Below are 18974 nucleotides of genomic sequence, written 5' to 3' on the forward strand. Positions count from 1 at the left end.
AGAAGACCTTTTTGGTTTATGTGTTATAATCAAGGGAGCCAGATGGGGACAGTGTTTTTTTTTTTTTTTTTTTACATTTATTTATTTTGTAATAAATACGGTAGATTTCTACAAATTTACAAAATAGATTCTAGTGAAATTAATCGTTTTCAAATTATCATCAACAACCTCACAATTTAGGCAATGCAGTATACCCTGTCTCTAAAAAGTGTATAGGCTTGCATTTTAAAAATACTTTGTCTGAGGTGCTGTAAAATAAATAAATAGGAACTAACTATGTATTTCCTTTCCTGAACAGTAATGTGTGGCAGTGGCCTTCCAGCATCTTGTAGCCTCCACTTCTAGATTTTGCAGCAGGAGACAACCCCACATGCTACTAAACCAGTATTAATTTCTTTATCCTGATATAGGAACAATCTCAGCCTGTACAGCATTTGGATCTCATACCCATGTTTTAGAGAAGTCCCCTATCAGTTTATCCCAGAGCATGGTCTTCAAATACTGCAACTGAAAAATTCTCTTAGATTACATTCCAGGAAATCCCAGCTACCATTATCACTTTACAACACAGGCGTTCTGTACCTGGGCCCTTTTCACTGGAGGGATGCATTACTGCCCAAAGTCCATAAAACAATAAAGACGGTGCCTCTGCGCACTACAAAGCCAGCAGTGTGTTTTCTCTTGGAGTTTATAGATGCTACTGCTCCCAGTTTTGGCTGTGAAGCACAGCTTTGTAAGCGTGAAACTGTAAATGGACACCAGGTGTGACTTTTGCCCTCCAGCGATAGTGAGCTGCTGTACTTTCGACTCGCGGAAACTCATTTGCAATTCCCAGCCTTAGCAACCAAAGGTGTTCCGGATAGAGATTTGCAGAGTGAAAAACTGGCATTTTTTTCTTTCTTGAATTAATTGCCGTTGTAACTCGTTAAAATATTATTATTATTATTATTATTATTATTATTATTGTTATTATTATTATTATAATAACTCAATCATTCATTATATGTTTATAAGTATTCAAGCTGAGAGTGTATTTCGATAGCCCCTTTTTTGGAAACGATAGCCAGTCATTCCAGGCCCTGTGCGATTCCTGTAATTAGCAGCACTATCCAGACCCTATGTGTGGTGTGGTTTTGGTTTATTTTTCTGTCCGACTACCACCAGACACCCCACAGCGCAGGAGTTCGCAGGACCATTCAGGTATCACTTCCTCAGTGAAGCTTCTTGAAATAAATCGCAATTAAGAAATACCCCCACCAGGTGGCACTATACTCCAGAAAACCACCTGCAAGACGGAACATTTGACTGCAAGTGGCAGCTAATAAAAAAATATTCACTATGAAAGATGTTTCATCTTTAGGAAATTAAAAAAAAAGAATTAAAATTAAAATGAGCAAAATGCACACGTGAACCTACACAGAACCAAGAGGGTGGTAGTAGAAAAAGGTGGAACATCTTCCACTGTAAATATTGCTTTTCTGGTCGTCACTTGTTTTTCCCCAACCTTTGTTCTTTACTGCCTTCCAATAAGTAGTTTTTTATTTTTTGCATATCTCTAGCTGTGGTGCTACAACTCTGCAACTCAACCTACTCTACTTTCTGATGGCCTCTTTAAAGGATCCTTCTCTCTCTCTGGAAATGTATACTTGACCTGGCATATGTATTTCTGGGAAGTATTTTTGAAATGAGATTGAATTGAATTTTAATTGAGGTTTCCAATTAGGTTTTAAATCCCCTGTCTATTTCCAATCTGTAACACCAGCTGTGCAGGGGCCCTACTTTAAAAACTGGTACTAACTAGTCCTGCGATGTGTCAGCTCTTGAACCAAACTGAACCAGGCGAGTCACTGAAGAGTATTGTATTGCAGTGCAATTCTGAACAGTATAGGAATGCCAGTCTACAGATTTCAGTTACAGTGTATCTAGATGGCAGATCTTTACATGTCATCTGCAAACCATATTCTTTGTGTTAACATTTCTACATGTACTAGTCCGTCAGTCATTGTGTTCACAAGACAGGAATGTTCTTAGTATAGAGTTTACACATTATCCCAACGATAACAGTTTACAATGCTGTCTAAATTTGCAAATGTTATCAGAAATATTAATGTGGAGTATAGATGTTGGTCTTGATGCTTATACACTAGTATCTATACAGTGTAAGATTTCATATTCAGTATTTATTCATAGTTCATTTCATGTAGAGATCAGTGTCTTACACACATTAATATTGTAGGTATTTATTCTAAACTAAAGTTCTTACTGTTATCGGTTATCTACCAACTTCACCAATCTGTTTAAACATTTAGGAAATGAAAGCGAACACAAAATCAAATGAGACTGTAGTTACACTGTCCTGCAATGAACATGTTAAAACTGGGTAGGCATGTCTGTGAATGCTCTGCTGTGCTGAGCTAGGGTCTAATGTTTCCCAGAGCTCAGACCACATCTGTGGTGCTGCAAAAGTTAAGTTTCAAAGGGATTGTGGAATCTGAATTTCCTGCCCAGCAAAGTAAAGCAGTTGAGCCGAGCTGAGAGAATGACTGAACTGGGATACAGGGCTGAGTATCAGGCGCTTGGCTTCCTTGTGCCCAATGAGAGATGTGATTCCCCAAAAATATTGTCTGTGATAGCTGACTCATATTAAACATTGAAACTTTCAGCAAGCGTAAGCATTGTTGCGTTCACTTGACTTTGCCTTTATTTATGCATTTAAAAAAAAAAAAAAAATTATTTAAAATGTATTGTCATGTATTTATCATTGAAGTTTGTTCTGTTAAAATATAGACTGGCATTCAAATCACTTTTCAGTAGTCTAGTTTTAGATCAAAGCAAACACGTTAGGGAAGTGTTGTCAAGCGCTGACGAGCAGCGGCAGGCCAAGCGTTTGGTTTGCCTTCAGCGCTGTCTCACAAACCCCAGCTGCTGGACACATTTCCAATACAAGCCAAGATAACCTACCTCAGTAGCACCACTGGAGTGGAAAACCTCAAAAAAAGGCAGCTGTAAAACTAAACGACAATCACTTATACTATTTTACTTACTAAAAGGAACAATGGACAGTCTATTAGACTGATCCAACAGCTTTTAAAATAATCTGAACAATGGGAAAGTATTAAGTAATGTGGTGGGGTTCTGCTCATACACAGAGTTCTCCATATTGAGAATGAAAGAGGCCACTGAAACTAGAGCTAGTTTCTCCCCACAAGGATATCTGAGAGCCAGATACAGTACACGTGTTATTTCAAAGGAAGCCGTGATCTTGTAAGTCTCTTGTAGTCGGTCAGCTGCTGAACTGCAAATCTGCTGCCAGCAGGAGACACCAGCAGCACCTTGCAAGCACAGCTGCAAAACTCCATGCAGAACTGCTGAAGACAATAAAACGTGTCAAAAAAGCTGAACCACATGGCGAGGCAACAGGGCTGAATACAGGCCAATTCATAAATATACCATATGAATGAAAACCCATTATTACAGAACATGTTGGAGCTCTGCTACTGGCCAGGCACAGGGTAGTTTGCATGGAACTCTGAAACACAGTGCACAGTGATCCAGTTCACCATGACTGTTCTCTTAATGTTGTTGAAGCTGACACATGTTGTTGAAGCCGACACCCTGGGATCCTTCAAGAAGCTGCTTGATGAGATTCTGGGATCAATAAGGTACTAACAACCAAACGAACAAGATGGGCCGAATGGCCTCCTCTTGTTTGTAAACTTTCTTATGTTCTTATGTTTTTAAGAAGCTTAAAAGTATCATGACAGTCACACCTGAATCCCAGGCTGCAACAGGGAAATGAAAGGCCAGTATGTCACATGTCTCTATGGAATGGTAAAGGCCTCAAAAGCCAGCTGCTGATTGGTCTACATGCAGTCAGAAGAGTGTCACATTGTTCAGAGTGGACACTTATGCACTGATTCTCTGTAACAATCTAAATTGTGAACTGCCTTTAATTTTCACAACTTATCAGTCTTTCAGAGTGCATTTTGGTATCATGTGGATTTTATGCAATTTTTTTTTACATTTAGGAGTTGCAACTTCAGAGGTAGCAACACATTATTCAGTCAATGAATTTGACATACCGTGAAATGTATCACATACTACTTACTACACATTGAGACAAAAGAAGAGAGCCGGGGATATCTATAGCAAGCAATGTTTATTTAAAAAAAAAAAAAAGGTTTACTACAAGAACTACACATATACTCATATAAGGTTTATCTTAAGACTAAACTTCTATTGCTTTGTACCCAAAAGAATAATGTACCTCTGTAATGTACAAAATTGTATATACAAGTACATTTGAACACAGGTTTATTCATGTAATATATAGACATTTGAATGGACAACTATAAATATATTGACATTACAGTCTATTTTTGTATATATTTATTTTTTTTAAGACAAGAACTACCAATAAGAAAAAAAAGGTCCCACTCAACCGGTACACAACCGCACAATGGACATTTCAAGTGCATTATGGGAACTGAATGCAGATTGGAAAGCTGGAAGTGGTGGCATGACAACAGTACTAGGTACAGCTTCGAGCAACAAAATCAAAAATCAAAAAAAAAAAAAAGGCTTTGCTTTTGCGCCACATGTATTAATAGTTAATGCTTATTTCTTACATCTTAAATAAACAGAGAATACCAGTAATCCAGTTTTATTAAGGTTGGGGTGAACGTCACACATGGAACGCATTTGAACCCGCTACATTTCTCCTAATGCATGATTTCTGCAATGATGCACACAAACAGGCCGATTGGGTACTTACAGTGTGAATTCCATTCAAAAGAACAACCACACAAACAAGCAGTGTTATTTCCAGGTTCTCTAGGTATTTAATGACTTAGCAAATGCTGCTCATGTAGGGAGGAGATATGCCTGTCTGCGATGTCTGTATAACAAAACAAAATCTCTTAGGACCCTAGTGCATCAGGTACGCTTTTGGATGTAAATAGTACAGAAGTACACTGCCGGAGACAAATCAGTGGGGCAGGTGAGGCTTTCAGAGCGTCTCCCCTTCTGTCTGGAAGATTGACTGCACAGCGCCAAAGAACAGACACAACACTGGTCATAGAGCATCGCTGTATTTTCTCATTGAATCCTGACTTAGGCTTTGGGATTGGAAACCTGCTACAGCTTAGAGAGGAATCTCATTCAACTGTCCCTGGATGCAATCTAAAGCAGCTGTGTTATTACTACTCTGTACGGTTTTCCTTATTGCAAATCCTCAGGATAGGTCTGTGTTTGAGCTACACAGCCTATTGTTGCAGGCCATGAGGGACCAGGTAGTAGAGGGAAGCTAATTCCACAAGGGTGGTGTTGGGAGGAGAGGGAAGAGGTAGCAATGATGACATCATTAATGGTCTAAGTTTTAATCCCTTTAGCACTGGAATCAATCGTGAATTGCTGATCCCCCAGCAGTGAACCTTATCAGAAATACCGTCTTTTTTTTGTACTGCCCTCTAGTGGTCCCTTGAAAATCACTAAGAACATAATTAACTTATAGTAAACTTTGGGTTGAAGGTTGGTGAGGGAGGCTTCACAGATTGAGACCATTTTATTGCTGTTGCTTTAATTAGACCATTTTAGGATCAGAAAAATAATTAGACCATATAAAAGACAAAACTTCAAATTCCCATTCTCTGGTTTCCATTCCTGAGCAGTAACTAACACAGTAACTATATTATATTGCTTGGAACAAATGTTTGACAATGAGATTACATTGTAAACTGATTTACTTCTCCATTAGTTTCCTGTAAATAGCAGAGGGAAAAAAACACAACAGATCTCAGATTTCAGAAACTCAGACTGTACATAGTGGTTGTTTATCACCTCAGTAACACACTTACAGCATACACAGCTGCAGATCTGCGTACAGTGAGAAGATAAACTGGTTCATTAGCTGTAGCTTGAAACCCCCTTCTGGGGTCTGAATATTTAACTATGGTTTATTGTAAGCGGTATTAAAAAAATGTATTACTGTATTACTGCCAATGTTAGCCTTAAGCAAAGTGATTTTATTGCAATGTTATTTTCCCACCAAAATGAACACTGCGCTATACGTGGTTATATATATATATATATATACTTATGAGAGAATCATAAATCATAACTTGCATGAACCCTTACAATAAATATGATAAAGCATGGGTTTATATACTTTGGTCCTATTCAATGCAGTTATTGTAGGATGAATGTTACACTTTGTGACATTGAAGTACATCAAATTATTCCAGTTATCAGCACGATTACTGCCTGTCTCTACCAAAAAAAAAAAAAAAAAAAAAGTACTTTAAAGATATACGTTCACAAAGATACAAAAGCAATTTGTTGTTATGAGAGGCAACCGTTTTTTCTTCTTTTTTTTTCTGGAAGATCTAATGGACTTATTTATTTTTCCATTTTCACGCATGCTCTCTCGAACTGCCTTTCGAACTCCCTTTACAAACATTAGAGGACGGACACGTCTGGCAAAACCAATTTGTGCTGCACTGCAGGAGCGCTAAGTTCACAGCATGACAGCTCAAGCGAAAATCACAATTCATACAGGATGTAGAGTATTAATAACAAACATGTTCAGTCCTGCAGACCCAGAGCCTATACTTTACACAAGAGGGATCCCAGCCTGGAGTCCACTGATTGAAGATCATTACACAGGTAGACCCACCACTGAATATGCTAAATTAAAATAAGCTAAGTCACCAATGCCTGTCAACAGTGCGTGGATCCTCAAAGTTGCTTGACTCCTGCACTCCTTTTGCAGGTCAATATGCTTTGGAAGGGGAGGGGGATATCGTTTGGCACAAGCGTGTGTGTTTCTTTCCCCCGCTGTATTAAGTTCCAATGCAACACTTCACTACGTACACCTGACCCCATTAATGTTTAAATAGGTACAGGTTTATTTATAATTAAAAAAAGCACACACTTTTTTTTTTGTTTTTTAATGTCCAAGAGTCCTCCAAAATCAAGAAAGAGCATTTTTTTTTACCTTTGTATTAAGTCTAAGCTGGAGCTGTTTCTCTTATTCTATTTTTGTTTTTTTTGAAGACTCCACTCTCTCCCCACTCAGACTGCAGTAACAAATCCCTTCTGGTGGGCCATTTTCACAACAGCAATCAGAAACCATGCATTGTTTTTGTAGACTTTGCTGCTGCTGGGTTAATCTGAGAGTTGTCCAAACTCCTTTTTTTAGTTTCTTTATCCTGACCATGGCAGATCATTCTGATGAAAGTGGTGGAGGAGGCAGAGAAAAAAAGCAAAACAACAAAAAAAAGGACAAATAATCCTGAAATGGAGGCAGTTCCCACTTCATCTGAGCTAGACAACTGCAGCAAAAGAGGCGCTCAACTAATTTACACAGAATTATTATTTTTTATTATTATTAGATTTAGGTAGCGCCATATGGGCTTCTCTCTCTCTCAAGCCCCCGCGGTCCCAGGGTTCAAATCCTCTCCCCCTTTTCCAACACCGCCTCCAGGCTGGTTCATGCCTCACACTATGCATGATTTATCCGTGGGGGGAGGGGGTGGCGGGGGTGTAGGGGGGGTGGTGGAGGTGGGAGAGCCCATGCCAGGGCCGGCGGAGTTCGTCTTGTGGTACACCATGGGTTTGGGCCGGGTGACCGGGGGTCTGGCCTCTCGTGGGGGTGCGGCGGCCTTGGCAGAAGTCTTGGAAGGGCGGAAAGAGCTGGGCACGTCGCTGGCTGAGCTGGCGCTGCGCTGCAGGGGGTGCGAGTCCGAGTCCTTGAGCAGGCGGGAGTGGAGGGGGCTGGAGGGCTCAGAGGTGGGCCCCAGCAGGGAGGGAGAGGTCTTCAAGGGCTCCAGTGTGTCCAGCACCACGTCGGGAGCGTGCTTCACGCTGCTCTGCCTCTCCAGCTCACGCAGCTCATTCAGGGCTGTGTTCATCGTCGCCTCGATGTCCTGGAGGAGGAAGACAAACAAGGAGGGTTAGTGTGTTAGCTCAAGTCCAGACAGCAACCAGGGTTTTGTACAAAGAGCGACAGATTTAAAGCAGCAAGATGGGACTCAAGGAGAAAACGGTTTATGTTGCAAAAGTTTTGTGCCAAAATAATTAATACTGTGGTTAAAATTACCCCCCCCCTTTATGGTGTAATTTACTGTCATTTTAATTGGATTTAAATTCTAACTGAGATTTGCATATCAACATTTCCTGCTTATTTAAAGGAACACCTTTCCCCCCTCCTTGTGCTAACAGTACTTAAGCAATAGCTTAGCAAACATGCGGTATAAAAGACTATTTGCTGATAAAGACCCAGTCAGTATTATCCACTATTTTTAGGAAGTAGTTTTTTAAATATATTTTGCTATAGTTAGTGTCCACTATTCCGCTATAGAGCGTAGATAATTCCTACAGTTGTAAGAAATGAGACAAACAAGCATAACCTAATCATGGACTGCAGTCTTACTTGAAATAGTTTTGACCCAGTTCTTATCCTACTTTGTAACAATGAATCCAGCTCGTTCTGCCTCTGCACAGTGGAACCTATTATAATAAATGACTTTATTCACTTCATTCTTCTGGCACTCGACACAAATAAAATGGCATTTGAATCCACCGAGATGGTCTGCACAGTACATTAAGCTGGCCTGAGTGGGGAACCTCGGCTTAAGAGTTCATAGCTCCCAAGTCTCACTTTCTAATTCCCTCACTGAAAGTCGCTGTTAGTATTAGACAAAGTAACATTATACCTTTAATCACATTACCACCGCAAGCAGCACTGCAGAGAACAGACTCAACAATGTTGAGGCTGCTGTCATACGATAGGAGCCACAGTGTCAGTGTGCATAACGAATGGATCTGGATTATTAGCGATTAGAAAGCTCAGAAGGGGGGGCACAACACAATACCTAAATTGTACTCCTGTAACCAAAGAGGACCTGTAAGGGGTCGTTTAGGAAGATGCCATCTGAGACGAAAGTGCACAGGGTCCTGAATCAATAGCACAAGACAAACAGGCCTTGTTCTCACTGGAGGGTACGGTAGACTGTGAAGAACTGAGCTGAACTTGCATCCAAAACCAAGATCCAAGGTATAACAAATCAGCACAGAAAAAGACAAAAAAATAAACCACAAGGGCATCGCCCTGAACTTGAACTTGCATGCATAGCACAACTATTACCAGGGCTCAGAAACTCCAGTGTATGAATATTTCAGTGGATCGCCCTGGTCCTAGTTTTACATAATTGATTTCAAATTGATTAAAATTCCTAGGGTCAATGCGATCTATAAAAACGTGGACTGGAATACCTGTTGAAGAGTGGAGTTGCCCACCCCTGGTTCAATGTCACATCTCACAGCACCACACACTGTACGGTACACACAGCAGTAGCAAGCCATGGCTTATACGTATAGATGTATATATTTGTAGTACACACCTGCGAGCTGTGCTCTACCTGGGCAATGACTTCAGGGTCCAGCGGCCGGTGGTTGCTGAAGCTCTTGGAGCGCCCTGCGGTGGCTGCTTTGCGTAACTGCGGGCTCTCCACCTTGGTCTTGAGGGAGGAGTGCCGGGTGATGGAGTTGAGGCCCCCATGGGCGCTGACTGGCCGTTTCTCCGGACCCTCTTTCGGCAGGCTGCCCACTGGCATGGAGGTGGCTCTAGGACTAGCCATGGCCCCTGGCGGCCCATCCCCTGGACCGTGGCCCTCGCTGGGCCGGAAGGTCCTCCTGATGCTTGCAGACTCGGGGCGCTTCCTTAGTCTGCAGCCACAAAGAGCACAATATTGAGTGAAGGTCAAGCTCATACAAACAAGCATTGAGAACAATATGCTATAAATACCTGTACTCTGTATGGTTTAGCAGTAGCAAGAGATCTATTAAAAGCACTGCTGCAGTATAAATGTGTGGAAATAGCAAGAAGCTGGGACGCTGTACTTGAATAAACCAAGAGCGGCTTGCTATGTATATAGAATAATAATTATGCCTTTCAGCCAAGCTTTAGTCCCCAATGGCATGGTGCTTGGCAAAACACACTGGCACGAGAATTAAGAGCTTTTTCTGGTCCACGCTCTTTGAGTAGGTGTCTTGAGGCTGTCACTAAAGCAACATCCGTCCTCAGGATTTAATGAGTTCCAAATTGAGCAGCGACCCTTTTAAAAATACCTTAAGTACGAAAAATGGGAGGAACAAACCAGGAGCTAGTCTTTCCTGAAACAGTTTAAAAGGCTGTTTAAAAAATGTCATTTGAAATCGAGGCCTTCAGAGGGGAAAAGCTGGTGCAGCCAATACCTTTTACTGGACCAGATGCTTGAACATATAACATGGCCAAGTTAAAGTGGATTTGAAAGAAATAACGTAGACTTTTAAAGATGGGACATTTCAGAAAATCAGGGGAAAACAAATGAGATTTTCTAAAACCTTTTCAGTTCAGTTGCTGTAGTTTTATTAGGCTCTTGTCGTTAAGCTTACACTGCAGGCAATACACCTCAGCAGAAAGGCAGTGCTTGTGCGATGATGTTATAGCACTTGACAGAACACAAGCGTGCGCAGTGTACAGGCTCAAAGCAGCACATCCCCTCCGAAGGAAGCAGGGTCTCTTACTTGTTGAGGTTCGCTAGGTAGATATCCGCCACGTGGCCCCCAGTGGGAGAGCTGACACTGACCCTAGTGGACACCTTCTCCTCCGAGTGTGCTCCGTCCGGCGCAGCTTCCAGTTCCGATTTGGGACTGGCCCTCTCGGACAAACCGTCCTCCCTGAGGAAAGCAACCAGGAAAAGAGTTTCTAGCCTCTGCTTCCTTTAACCAGACACCAAAAAGCTTTTTCTGTTTTTTCAATCTGTCTACTATATTAGTAACATGTTATAACACTGTGTTGTTTTAGCCTTTTGTTGTTAGTAGCCTAGTTTTGAACATCCTTTACAACAGTAAATGCATTAGTGACTGTTAACAGGATCATTAAACTGAAGTGTTGCCATTTCCCCCTACAGCTGTAAAGAGAAGAATCTTGAAGATTTATGATATTGTTTCACTGAACTGAGCCTATTCGTTTCAGACATTTCTCTTGATGTGCTCTGCTCACCGGCTCAGCCCTGTGACAGCCTGTGATTCGTTACTGTCCCCTACAATCAGTGTCTGCGGACGTGCTCTCTGAGGAGGGGGAAAGGCGGCAGTCTGTGTCCCGCTGCTCAGATTTGTACCCTGGGAGGCAGTCTTCTATATGGGACACTCTCCAAACACACTGCCCAACACTGGAACCGCTATGCCTTTACATTAAAGGGTTACTTCTATATGTATTTACAGCCTGTTTCATGTCCTATGTGTGTTCACCTGCATACTGTGTTTCTGCTGTTTTCTTATTAACTACGAACAGACCATGCTTCTGGAAAGACTCCTCAAGGCAGATTGTGGTGGTAAATGTTAACGATTTTTGCTGGGATAGTTAGTCCGCAATTCCAATGATGATCCAAGCAGCAGAGAATCATCCCTCATTAACAGCGCATGTCATTATGAATGGATCTGCCTTACGTGTCCTGCACCACGATGTACTGGTGTGGTACCAGCCCATCCACACCATTATGGCGCCCCTCCCACCAGTCGTCAGAGGCGCGATGGTAGAGCAGCAGCGAGGCCCCCTTCTTGAAGGACAGCTCCCGAGCTGTGCGGCCCCCGTAGTCGAACCTGGCGATGGCTTCGATGGACTCAGACTCTGAAAGGAGCAAGGACCCTGGATTAGCCAGAGAAAGAGGTAGAACTTTTATTGGTCAGATAAAAAGCACAGTCATAACTATTAAAACACTCAAGAGTGCTGCATTTTCAAATACTAAAATAAACTGAAGTAGTTCAATGAGAGAAGTTTTAGTCCAGGGGTGTTTAAAGTTGGCTCTTCCACTCCTGGTCTTTGTTCCAGCCCTGTTCTAAATTGTTTAATTTAACCAATTAAACTTCCACCCAGTCCCTCCAGGAATGTGATTGGACACCCCTGTTGTAGTGGGTTTTGGTACATCCTCACGTGCAAGACCGATATCGCCAGGCACTGTGTAAGCTGTGAAGCACTTACTCAAATTACTTGATGTTTTGCTGGTGGTACTAGAGACTGTAGTTCAGCTGCATGCCTGTTAAATTCAGCCATTTTCCTAAACACCTACCGTCCTCGCTGTTGTGATGTTCGCTGACGATATCTTGCACGGAGTCTTCTGCCAATGGAGGATCGCTGTGGGGGCTGTCACTGTAAAACGAGTGCAGGTCAGAAACATTCACAAAGGCATTTCCAAATACGACCTTTAATCATTTAAACAGGACTTTTTGGGAGGGATTAGACAACATTTAATTGCCTTTTCACTTGGATATTATTTTTAATTTCAGAAGAATGTAATGGTAAATGGTAAGTAGTGTACTGTAGTGTTCTCCAGGCCCCTGGCTAGATGTGATTTAAATGTCGTGATATTTCAAAATAATGTTTTTCTTATACGTTAAACATGTTTACATTTTAAACAGTTGGGAAATTAGATGGAATGTATGGTAAATATTTTTTTTGAAAATACACTGAGCACTGCTAAAAAAAAGCAATAATAAAATAAAATAAAACTGCAGTATGCAATATTCGTGACCCTCGCTGTCCGGTAGCGTGACATCTGTATTGAACAGAAATTCAGATTGCAGCTGTGAAGCATGCAGATGGAAGATGAGAAGCTGCCTCCCCTAAACCCCTCCCACACAAACACTGCACCACTTCACAGCTCTCTCCAACGCCATCCTCAATGCATTCCTTCTCAGACCCCCTGCCCTGGCCTGGCTAATTCATTACTAGGTACCATAAACCTCCGCAGCACGTTAATGTAGAAACTCGAGACCTTGAGATCACCCCAGGGGTGCTATCGCATTGAAGGCTAATGTTTCCCTCGCAGGCTCCAAAAGCAGTGCTCGGAGGCGGGATCTCATGCACTTAAGAGTCCCTCTCTCCCACACACACACACACACACACACAGCAGGACAATCTATTTTTTAAACTCCAGTGTACAGAGCTGAGCCAACAAGAATAACAGCACTGGTTTTCGAAGCATCTGCCTGCTGTGGTAACACGTCTAGGATTCACCTTTTGCAAAAATGATAAAAAAAAAAAACAATAAAAAATATATATGAGCTTTTCCTAGATCTTTTAAATCTCCTTGGATAAAGATTTACGAGTTCCTGTGGGATTTTTACTGTCGGTTTGGATCAAGTTATAAGCTTTTAAATCTGCCTGTTCTTTATTGCCAAGGCATTGTCAGGAATTGCCAAAGCTCCTGTGTGCTGTACAGCACACCTTTCCACTTCAGGACTGAGGAAATTAGAACAAGCAAATGAAAAGTCCTACATTTTTAAAATTAAAAACAGAAAGGATTGTTACAGACTGCCCAGTAACAGGGGTTACTGTACTATTGCTTGTGTACAGTCCTATCAATCTAGTAGTAGGAAAGACTCCAGGATAGTTTAATCGTGCATAGCAATGCAATTGAATGTAGATTCCAGGCCCCCAACACTTAAAGAGACAAGGGACGTTTCGGTAAAGAAGGGATGTTTCAGTAAAGGGCAGCTACGGTATCATTGTTTCAGGATTTCCTTTTGGTGAAACTGGTTCATAGCCAAGGTGTTTTGATCTGTGACTGCTGCCTTCAGTAACACGCTCCTCTCAAGTGGGGCCTCTCGGCTCCGAGACTCATCTAATCCCCCCGCCCGCCCCTTCTCCCGTCCTCCAGGGTCGCTTGGATCAAGCTTCAGATCGCTTCAACAGCTTGCAGATGAAAGAGCTCATGAAGTCGGGGAATGATGTTAGCAGCGCAATACCCGTGTCCGAAAGCGGCCTTTTAAAAAAAGAGGAAAACTTAAAAGGCGTTCCCCTGCTGGGTTTTAAAAGCCCCTTTCCTCCCATTCCGGAGCTTGTGCTTCAGTTTTACTCCTCCCCTGATCGTTATAATGGACTCGGAACCTACCTCAGCGTTTTTTTCAAAGAACCCCCTTTGCCAATAGCTTCAAATTACATATTTTAACACTTTATAAGAAGTCCCCTTACCATCTGAAAGCTTTGCTGCTCCTGGGACCCACAGCAATAACATACCCCAGGATTACATTTGAATTGTGGTGCTGCTGTCCTTATTAATGTCTTTTCAAAAAGTACCAAATAGCAAAAACTGGGCGCAGTGTTTAATGCTAACACTGCATAAAACATCAGTTATCTTAAAGCTCCTATAAGGATAATAATTAAAATGTAATCCTATGAATAGCATCATGGTTAACCCTTTAAAGGCTGAGGCAGAGTAAGGCGTGCATGTGTGTATTTTGGTATCTCCAAACTGCCTAAAGTTTACAATGTACAGTCTACCATCAGCTTTCAGCACCAAGCAACTTTACAGAAAACAACATATTGTATAGAATAATTAAACCATTAAACACTGTCTTACACAGAAAAATAATTAATTAAAAGCATGCACACATAATCATTTGTTTGAAGAGCTGATGGATTGAGACAGAATGCTGGCGCCAGGCCGGTAAAGCCTGGGGTTTGCTGTGCTAGCTGCGTCCGACTTACCAGTACTCCTCAGCGGTGACTCCGCACTCGTACACGGGGCCCTCCAGCTCCCTGGGCCCAGGAAAGATGGTCTCGTGGTGGATGATGATGGTTTTGATCAGCTCGTTTACGTGCGCCTGGGAGGTGACCTGGTCGTGGCACTCGGGGACTGACATCAGCGTGGGGCCGAAGCAAATAGCCAGGTTGTAGGGGTCCATCATGTTGTCATCGCTGTACTGAGACAGGCTAGAGAGAGAGAGAGAGAGAGAGAGAGAGAGAGAGAGAGAGAGAGAGAGAGAGAGAGAGAGAGAGAGAGAGAGAGAGAGAGAGAGAGAGAGAGAGAGAGAGAGAGAGAGAGAGAGAGAGAGAGAGAGAGAGAGAGAGAGAGAGAGAGAGAGAGAGAGCGAGAGCGAGAGCGAGAGCGAGAGAGAGAGAGAGAGAGAGGGGATCTTAAGGGTTCGCACAGTTTTGTAATTGAGATTCAAAATAACAAACCTTGTAAAATAACCTCACATTGGCTACACTACAGACTAATGCGACTCAGGGCCCCCCGATCCACCCCACTCTATGATCTGAGCTTCGGAGAGGAAACTGAAGATTTGAGAGGGGGAGGCGAGGAATCCTTCTCAGTGTCTTGTCTGGAACAGGGAACCATTGTGAAATCACCCAAGCTCTTAATCTGCTCCCCGTACACTGACTGAATTCCCCCAAACCCCAGACACCAGACATGGAAACACTTATAACAAATCAGAATTATTTAAGGACTGGTTACCAAGCCATGGCAACTATTAAACAGCGGCCTATTCATAAATGCTTGGCAAATAAGAGCGATGATATTACTGTCTAACACATTCCCACTCTATCTCTCCTGTGACCTTGAACACTGAAATCAGATGCTATACTACTTCACTGCAGCTTTTAGTGGACAGCGTTTCTGACTCACTATGCAAAACAAGGCACAGGACATCTGCATTAACAGGATAATGAACGTACTGGCTGAGGAACGCAAACAGGTATCTCATGATGATCAGGGTGTGTTTGGGCAGCAGCAGCAGGACCTTCCGGATGTGCAGAGCTCTCTCCTGGAGGTTCTCCATCGCTGTGAACCAAAAAAACAAGCAAGGCAGGTCAGCCACATGGGATACAAAGCACACCTTTCTGTGGGGGATGTGCACAGGAACACACTGCGGGTATTCCACAGGGAAAGGGATACTCACACACTCCGGCAATGAGGTCTTGAAAGACTTCCTTGGGGAAGAGCGTGTTCTCCAGGCCTCGGAAGTAGAGCTTGAGCACTCCTGCGATGGAGTCCATGTCGTGGTCATTCTGGTCTCCTGCAAGCGGATCCTCGCCTGGGACAGGCAGAGAGGAGACGTTTACAAACAGGGAGAGCTACCTACAGTACCCACACCTATCTGTCAGTCCATCCATCCAGGTACCAACCCTTATAAAGGTTTACCATGGTATTTCTATACAGTACTTTTGCAGTTTTACCCTACTTTTCCCTATGGTTACACTATGCATTTCCCATAGCTTACCATGTTTATTAATATGCTTTACCATACCTTGCTATTCTTTGCTTATCTATGCCCTCACTATGCTTTGCCTTGCTATTCTTTTACTATGGACATTTTTATAAGGGGAGTAGCAGTGAGACAGCAACACAAGGTCATTAGCTGTGGGTGTCTACCTAGCCGTCTTTTAATTCTTAGTGACTGATGAGAGTTTCTAATAATTAGCTGTGATTCCAGTTCGTTACCAGCCGGTCAATGTAAAGCATGATGGAAATGTGTTGCACAGGCAGCTTCTCTACATTCAGCTGCATATGAATATAAATCTCTCTCTCTCTATCTCTTTCTCTCTCTCGTGCCTAGAGGGAGAAACAAGCAGTGCAATGTCCTTCATTTATACCAACAACAACATCCAGGGAAAGGGATAGGTACCGCATTAAATTGATTAAGCAAAAACAGAGAAAATAACCCTCACCTCTCTCAAACGAGTTCTTAATGTCATTGACCTCCACTTGTGATCCAGACACTCTGAAAATGCCTTCATGCTGCAGGCCTTGAGCAAAAGAAAAGTTCATTACATTTGTTATTCTCAGTTTGCACATTATTACTCTGAGCAAACATAAAGAACATGTTTAAAAAAGCAAGTAACGCTGACACAGAACCTATACAGCAGAAGAGAGAGAGAGAGAGAGAGAGCGAAGGAGAGATTGTAAAATAGAGGTATGAATTTAGAAAAAAAAAGCCATGAAAATGAACCTACCATGTCGGCTGATGAATCTTATACAGCTTTCAACCATCAGGGGAATAACTTGGCTTGCATCCTACATGAACAGATAAATAAGTCAAAAACTGGAATTCTCCTGGTATTTGTCTCTCGTTCTACTGTATATATGATCAACAGCTATTCAGCCTCTTTATAACACACAAGCGCCAGGGGTTATACATATACATATATATCTCCACACACACACGTCTGTCACTGCACTTCAAAATCCCTTCACGCTTACTGTACCATGGTAATGTGCACTGGGGTATAAGCCAACAGAAACCTACGGTTGCTAGGATACCGTTTCGTTATGTTGTTTCTTGACTAGGCACAGCGGTGGAACTGAAGCCTGAGGTCAGATTTTAAAAGGCAGCCAGAATCCTTCAAATCTCAATGATTTTGTAATTTTTTTTTTATTATTAAACCCTCAAAACAGATTTGGTCGGTGACATTTCATTTTGTATGTTTCAGTGTTTAAAAGAATGATAGCAAATACTAAAGGATACTTACAATATAATAATTTATACAGAATCAATGCATGTTAACCCTTTGCTGTCCAGTGTCCCATATATTTGCTTTGACAATGAGAAAATTAAATAGGTGTGGGAACATACCCAGGGCAGAAAAGTTTTTATTTTTTTGTTATTTTTATTTATTTATTTAAATTTAGTGGTTGCCAATTATTTTTATTGTTTTCTCCCCAATTTAGTAGTGTCCAATTATTCTTAGGCTCAGCCCACCGCTACCACCCCTGTGCTGACTCAGGAGGGGCGAAGATGAACACACGCCGTCTTCCGAAGCGTGTGCCGTCAGCCGCCCGCTTTTTTACACACTGCAGACTCACCATGCAGCCACCCAGAGCTACAGCGGCAGAGGACAGCGTAGCCCTGGGCAGCTTACAGGCAAGCCCGCAGGCGCCCGGCCAGACTACAGGGGTCGCTGGTGCGTGGTGAGCTGAGGACACCCTGGCCGACTGGGTAGCAGCATTGCATGCACTCCGCTGCCTTTCCACTGCCCTGCAATATCATTCAATGCATTCAGGTACCCATTACTTGTCTCTTTTCTTTACACTGGACTACAAGTACCAGAATGCACTGCAGTGTGATTTTTAAAGCCTGAACGGCTCCAAAACGTCCTGGTGAACATGGAGCCCAGTATAAAATCGTTATTTTTTTTTTACTAAAGCAACAAGCAAATGAACAAGCTTTCCTTCTCTAAGTGATGTATCACATATTAGAGTTCTGTCCTGGTATCGTAAAAGATGAATATGCATAGACACTGGTTAACAGAGGAAAGTTAACAAATGAGAAACGGTTGGACATTTTTAATTTTCACCGTGCCAACTCCGCAGGGCACTGTTAAGTTTCCAAGTTTGTGACATGAAGCACAGCTTGAACAACATCCTGTCCACTGAGCAAAAAGACTGCTACTGAGCAGATGGGTTCAATCCCCTGCCTTCCTGCACCCTACAGCTGTGGCCAAATCATTAGGGACAAGACAATAAACTGTCCATTTGAGACTGACAACGAACTGAACAAAGACTGGCATCTTTAACTTATTTAATATTATTATACAAATCAAATAAAAACCACTGTTTTAACTAATGAAATCAGCATCTTATATGGAAATAGGTCATACAAAAATGGACCTAGACCATTAGACCAGTTTGCCTTGTTGTTGACCGAGTTAAGGTTCCAAAGGGAAAATTGTAACTACAACCAACGGACTTGTACCTAGAGTGCATGCAATTATATTAAAAACCACACTCTTAGGACAGTAGGGTATACAGAATGCTTTCTGTTTCTCTCCTCGCAAAGGAATTCATGAGATGAAGCCACGCAACGAGAAAGGAACTTCGTGGGTCACAGCTTGGAATAGTGCAAGTGGCTCAGAACACTGCAGACAATGACTGACAGCACGCTGAAGGACGCCGAGGAGAAAAGAAAACAAAGGCTATCATTGTAACAAGATATAGAGGAGATATTTTTGTTTTCTTTTCTGTATTCCTTGTTTTCCCACCTTGGGGGAACGGGACCCCCTGTTAGGAACGGAAGCATTCACGAATAAATGAGATTCAGTTAACATCTGGCTTCTGGATGGAGGGGGGTATACCCTTTAAAACAGCTTCCCAACCTCACGGGTTTATGAGTTAGGCATGCTGGCTGCCCTTAAACTTATGGCTACAACT

At 42.3% G+C, this 18974-nt stretch overlaps 1 protein-coding gene across 6 annotated transcripts in view; it reads right to left on the reverse strand.

Annotated features, from left to right (window-relative positions):
* Positions 1–4140: 4140 nt before the first annotated feature.
* The window catches only part of LOC117396904 (SLIT-ROBO Rho GTPase-activating protein 2-like), an 86655-nt gene continuing 71821 nt past the window's right edge, over positions 4141–18974 (reverse strand). For 3 of the 6 annotated variants that reach the window (XM_059004849.1, XM_059004847.1, XM_059004848.1), the window contains exons 14-23: positions 16781–16841; positions 16496–16573; positions 15727–15861; positions 15503–15608; positions 14531–14755; positions 12111–12190; positions 11491–11689; positions 10567–10719; positions 9402–9726; positions 4141–7925 (exon numbers count right to left, since the gene is read on the reverse strand). In XM_059004849.1, coding sequence (XP_058860832.1) covers positions 7497–7925; positions 9402–9726; positions 10567–10719; positions 11491–11689; positions 12111–12190; positions 14531–14755; positions 15503–15608; positions 15727–15861; positions 16496–16573; positions 16781–16841 — 1791 coding nt within the window. In that variant the 3' untranslated portion in view covers positions 4141–7496. The remainder of the gene's footprint in view (positions 7926–9401; positions 9727–10566; positions 10720–11490; positions 11690–12110; positions 12191–14530; positions 14756–15502; positions 15609–15726; positions 15862–16495; positions 16574–16780; positions 16842–18974) is intronic. The other 3 variants (XM_059004852.1, XM_059004850.1, XM_059004851.1) reach the window with 3 other exon arrangements.

The sequence above is a fragment of the Acipenser ruthenus genome, chromosome 30, assembly GCF_902713425.1.
Source record: "Acipenser ruthenus chromosome 30, fAciRut3.2 maternal haplotype, whole genome shotgun sequence".
Taxonomy (NCBI): domain Eukaryota; kingdom Metazoa; phylum Chordata; class Actinopteri; order Acipenseriformes; family Acipenseridae; genus Acipenser; species Acipenser ruthenus.